Source organism: Bidens hawaiensis, unplaced genomic scaffold (genome assembly GCF_021521415.1).
Source record: "Bidens hawaiensis isolate Kalapana, Puna unplaced genomic scaffold, B.hawaiensis_p1.1 tig00004242_1, whole genome shotgun sequence".
NCBI lineage: Eukaryota > Viridiplantae > Streptophyta > Magnoliopsida > Asterales > Asteraceae > Bidens > Bidens hawaiensis.
In genome coordinates, this window is record NW_027491253.1 from 896,764 (window position 1) to 902,306 (window position 5,543).

At 35.8% G+C, this 5,543-nt stretch overlaps 1 protein-coding gene across 1 annotated transcript; it reads left to right on the forward strand.

The window, feature by feature from the left end:
- Positions 1 to 2,830: 2,830 nt before the first annotated feature.
- Positions 2,831 to 4,259, forward strand: LOC143625795 (oxygen-evolving enhancer protein 3-2, chloroplastic-like). Its single transcript, XM_077096039.1, has 3 exons — positions 2,831 to 3,133; positions 3,647 to 3,942; positions 4,033 to 4,259. Exons 1-3 carry the CDS (start codon positions 2,872 to 2,874, stop codon positions 4,129 to 4,131), a joined length of 657 nt encoding a protein of 218 aa, XP_076952154.1. The 5' UTR covers positions 2,831 to 2,871; the 3' UTR covers positions 4,132 to 4,259.
- Positions 4,260 to 5,543: the final 1,284 nt, after the last annotated feature.

Consider the following 5,543-nt stretch of genomic DNA (forward strand, 5'->3'; position numbering starts at 1 on the left):
ATTTTTAGTTTGCTTTATAACTGAGATTGTAAATATTGTACTTTCTTGATTGAGTTTCAAATGATATTATTTAAATAGATACCGGAGATCCTTTTCTAAGCCTTCGAATGCACTTAAATATCGGATGACGATTGGTGATCTTCCGGTCTATTGGCACATGAATGATAATCATTAAGACTTGAGATCTTAAGGTCTCAGGTTCAAAATTATCTGACTCAATAGGGTTTTTTTTTATAGTAGTGGGTTCTTTTTTAATGTTGTTTCTGAATGAGTTCTACCAATGTTTTCATAACCGGATTGGATAACGAAACGGACAGCAACCGGCTCATCGGTTTGACCGACCAAACCGGCCAAACAACTTTCGCCTCAAAATAACAGTTTAGGTTAAAAAAAGCTTTTCAAAAAAACAAAAAAATATTTTTCATAGTAACCGGTTCAGCTGGTATGGTTTACTGGTTGGACCGGTGAAACCAATTCGAACCGGCCAGTTTCTGAGAGGCGAGCGAATTACATAAAACTGGACCGGTCAGTGAACCGAATCCCGGTCGGACCGGTCCGATCTTCAAAACATTGAGTCCTACATGGAATGTCAAAATCAGTATGAAATATTGACATCTCGTTTCAGAAAGGCACACTCGGGTATTAGCGGTTATTCCAAATGTCGTTTAAAAAAAAGTTTGAATTAATATTGGATGGTCATCTCACTTACGTCCTTTTCACTTAATAGATGACGACCATTTAGCAAGTTTGGTTCATATAAGAAGTTAATTTCTTAGAATGGCTTGGAAGGAGAACATTTTGGTCCAACACTTCATCTCAAAACCCAATATATCTTCACTCACCCCCTACGACCACCACCATCCACCACCACCACCGTCACAATTGCCACCCACCGCCACCACCTCGCTAGAAAAGTCACCAAGAAAAGACGCCGAAAAAGATGTCGGAAAATTGTAATCAGAAAAGGGACGCTGAAAAACGGTCACCGTCTCCATCAATTGTGTTTTTTTAGCACTGAAAGCACTATGAAAAAAATACAACAGAGATCGAAAACACAATTTAGTAAAACACAATTTTGTGAAACATAATTTTGGTAAAACACAGTTGGTAAAAAACCCACTATATTTTATTAATTTTTACATAGAAATATGGTACTCATATTAAAGATAAAAAACTCTTTATTATAGTGTTTTTTTTAAATGTCGTATTTATGTAAGTTTTAAAATGATGAGTGAATTGGCATGTGTGTTTTGCATGTGAAGCTCGGTCATTAAAGTCAACAAACGTGCTATTTCTTTTCTGTCATTCCTCTTATTTCACACTTGATTTCACCATAATTTAATCTCAACAATTCATGTTCAAAATCAATTGAATAAATTACTTATTATCATTTCTAAAAAAAATCATACTTTCTGTTATAACCCATCCATACATTTTAACTCTATCAATAGCGCAAAATAATAATTAATTTATTAATATTTAATGATTGTAATATAAACTTTTATGCATGGTTTGTTTGGTACTTAGATGCTTTACCATGTAGATATTGTCATGATGCTATTTGATAACATACATTACACAATTTTTAACACCTGAGTTTTTAACAATTTATTTTGTGAGGATTGAGTTAGTTTTTTTAATTATTATATTTGTTACTTTGGTTGCATACTTGTTATTTTATTTCTAAATTAAACACAAAAAATAATTATTAAAATAAATATCGAGCAATAAGGACTTTTATTAGTTGTCATTTATAGGTCTATCTTCTTTATAAATAAATAATGGAAAATTATTATAATAGACAGGTTATACCATTTTTTCAAATTCATACTTTTTGGCACGCAAGTTCCATAAATATTCTCGAATCAAGCCAATCAAAGAAGTCAATATCAGACTTGCAGGCCAAGCAGGCTAAAAGCTTAATCGGTGGCCAATGCACTTGACTCATGTAGTTCACCACGTGCTCGCTTCGAGGATGAGCCGTGTGACATGTTGCAAGCTAAATTAGCTTGCAAGTTCACTTCACTAGCCGATAATGTCATCTTACCTTACAGGCTAAATTAGCTTTCATCTTCACCCACTTTAGCTTAATCTTATCCAGATGTTAACTTCAAGGCTTCATTTTGTTAAGCCTTTAGGCTTTATCATGTCCAGCCTTCAACCTATGTATAAGATGAAGGCCGAAGGCTGACATGTTAAAGGCCAAACCGGAGATGAAGGTTAATGTGGGAGAAGATGAAGGCTAATATAGTCTGAAAGGTGAAATAACATTATTAGCTAGTGACGTGGACTTGCAGGCTAATTTAGCCTGCAACATGACATAGCTCTCTTCCTCAAAGCATATAAGTGGCAAATTGCATGAGTTTAGTGCATTGGGTGCCGACTAGGCTTTTAGCCTGTAAGTCTGATTTTGGTTAATTTGACTGACTGGATTCAAGAACGTATAAATAACTTGTAGCACTAGGTGGGTGAGGTAGGTAGACTTTTGAGGGGGTTGGGATTAAAACAAAATTTATTTAAATATCCGTGAATAGATTATAATTCAAATTATTAAAATCTAATTTTAGTTTTAAGTTAAAAAACAAAATTTCCCAGTATCACAAAGTTAAAGAACGAAAACCACGTTAATAATTTCAGAAGTATTAACTTTATATCTTGATAGTTGATACTGGCCTCGTTTCATTTTGATATCCACGTGTCAAATTGCTAATGGAACCATACGAAACCTAATCCAAGTTGTCCAAAGCTCGAAACCTCATTGGCCAGAAGCATATCCAGATTATCCATTCGAAAAAGATAAGGTCTTAAAACCATCATCACATATTATCATTATTATCATCCACTTGACACCAGTAGTAACAGAACCGAACAATGGCTCAATCTGTGTCATCAATGGCCGGCCTCCAACTCAACAGCTCTACCCGGTTGACCCCAATTGCGAATGGTCGAGTCGGTGTTGCTCGCACTGGGCTCGTCGTTCGAGCCTCACAGGTTGATCAAACCGAGACTAGCCGTCGAGCTGTTTTGGGACTCATTGCCACCGGGCTGGCCTCAGGTTCTTTTGTTCAGGCTGTGCTTGCTGATGCAAAACCGATCAAGCTAGGCCCACCTCCGCCACCTTCTGGTGGACTTCGTAAGTTTCCGACTACTATTTATTTCAGTTCTTATCTTGATATATGGTAATTTAGAAACATGACACGAAAATTTTAAATAGTCATAATAGATATTTACTATGTTTTGAAAACTGAAAACGGGTAGCGTTCATTATTTAACCCGTTTGCAACTTGTTTCTTAACAGCAAACGGTTTGGCGCGTTTAAATTAATCAGGTCGTGTTTGGGTTGACTTTCCATTTAGTTAAATAGGTTGACCTGCCAACCTATTTAATCAACCTGGTTGGCATACTAACCCTTTTAACCCATTTCTTTACATCTTCCTAACTCGATTAACATATTTACAACATGATTATTATCCGTCAACCATATTTGACACGTTCGTTCAGATAAATGGATTAAAGAGGTCATGATAGTCACATTCTTAAGTTGTGCATGAATAAAAATATGGGTAGTGTTCGGTTCAACAATTTAACTAGTCAATCCATAAACCCAACACACGACTAACAACGGTGAATATATGTGTATTGGCAGCGGGAACCCTAAACTCGGATGAACCAAGGGACCTTGACTTGCCGTTGAAGAACCGGTTCTACCTCCAACCATTGCCACCAACAGAAGCGGCAGCACGTGCAAAAGAATCATCAAAGGAAATACTGAACGTTAAAGAGTTCATTGACAAAAAGGCATGGCCATATGTCCAAAATGATCTTCGTTTGAAGTCAAATTACCTCCGGTTTGACCTCAACACGGTGATTGCATCAAAACCGAAGGACGAAAAGAAACAACTCAAAGATCTCACTGGGAAGCTGTTCCAAGACTTGGCCGATGTAGGGTTTCTTACCTATTCATTATAAATTAATTAACACCACCAAATTTATGTTTATAGATCTGACCTTTTTCTAATTTGTTTGGATCAGTTGGACCATGCGGCAAAGATTAAAAGCTCGGCCGATGCTGAAAAGAGTTATGCAGCGGCTGTTTCGAGTCTTAATGATGTTCTTTCGAAGCTCGGTTAAACTGAAGTTTGTTTGTTAACGTCATGAATATATGTTGTTATTTCTTCGGTTGAAGATGCTTTTATTGGAGTTTATATTATGTGAATTAAAGCTAATAAATCGCGTAAGTAAAAATGTATGTTTGAGTAGGGCTCTAATGATCCAAACAAACCGATTATCGTTTCAAATCAACCAAAAACTCGATTAATTTAGATAGCTAGTGTAAGTCGGGTACTTATTGGGTATAGTCTTAATAACCAACACATAATTAATTCTCTTAGTCAACCTCTAAATATGGGCATTATATTAGATTTAATATTGTATTAAATGTATTTATTGTAATTCCTTTGTTAAAAATAATTCTCATAAAATAATTCTCAATGATTTTCATTAATCACCATGGTGATACATATAAACAGAGAGCTAACAAACTTTTTGTTAACAAAGGAAATACAATAAATACATTTAATACAATATTAAATCTAATATAATGCCCATATTTAGAGGTTGACTAAGAAATTCATCGTTCCAAGCTTAAAACGCCAAACAGATTGGGATGTTAAAGCATTGATACAAACTTAAACGGTCTTAGGCGTTGGTCAATGTCGACATACAATTAAGGTGATGTGTGCGTTGCAGCGTTTGAGAAGCCATTAAGGGAGAGTTTTTTGGCGTTTGGTCGTTGGTCAACACCCAACCGGAGATGGTCAACGCCTAACATGCTTAGGGTAATAAATTTTTGATGGTTTTGTTAGTTGATGTTGGTTATTTGTGAACCATTGCAAGTTTGCAACTCTTCTTGAATGGCTACTCCTTTTGAGGTTTTGGAGTAAAAACAGATGACATTCGTTTTCACACATCTCTTTTATTTCACAAAATCACAAAATGCAAGGCTTGATCATGAGAGAGTTTTCTTGGTATGTTACTTAATTCTCTAAACTTTGAGAGGGTCATGTGGCAAGATACAAATCGTTAGTACTTCAAAAACCATTTAATATAATCGCGCTGCTACGTTTTATTGTTCCCTCTTATATACATGTATGTGAAAAGTAAGGTATAAAGATGATTGTATTGATTATGAAGAATGTTGTTGTACACGATTAGGTTTGCATAGGTGTATTTATACCCTCTATATGTTTAGAAAATATACCTTTTAATATATCCAAATTACAATGTGTCTAATCCTCCCTCACAAGTTAAGGCGGAAGAGCGACCCATAGCTTGAAACGTAAAAATAGAAATCAATGTGTGTTTTTTAGCAGCTAATATTGTACTTCTATGTCCATCTAATCTGCTATTGTAGGATTTGAACCATAGACCTCAAAAGAGAGGGAGAGGGAGAGGGAGAGGGAGAGGGAGAGGGAGAGAGAGCACCTATTCCATCACTACATATCAAGGGGCCAAATGCCATTTGGTAGGAATCATTGTGTTGT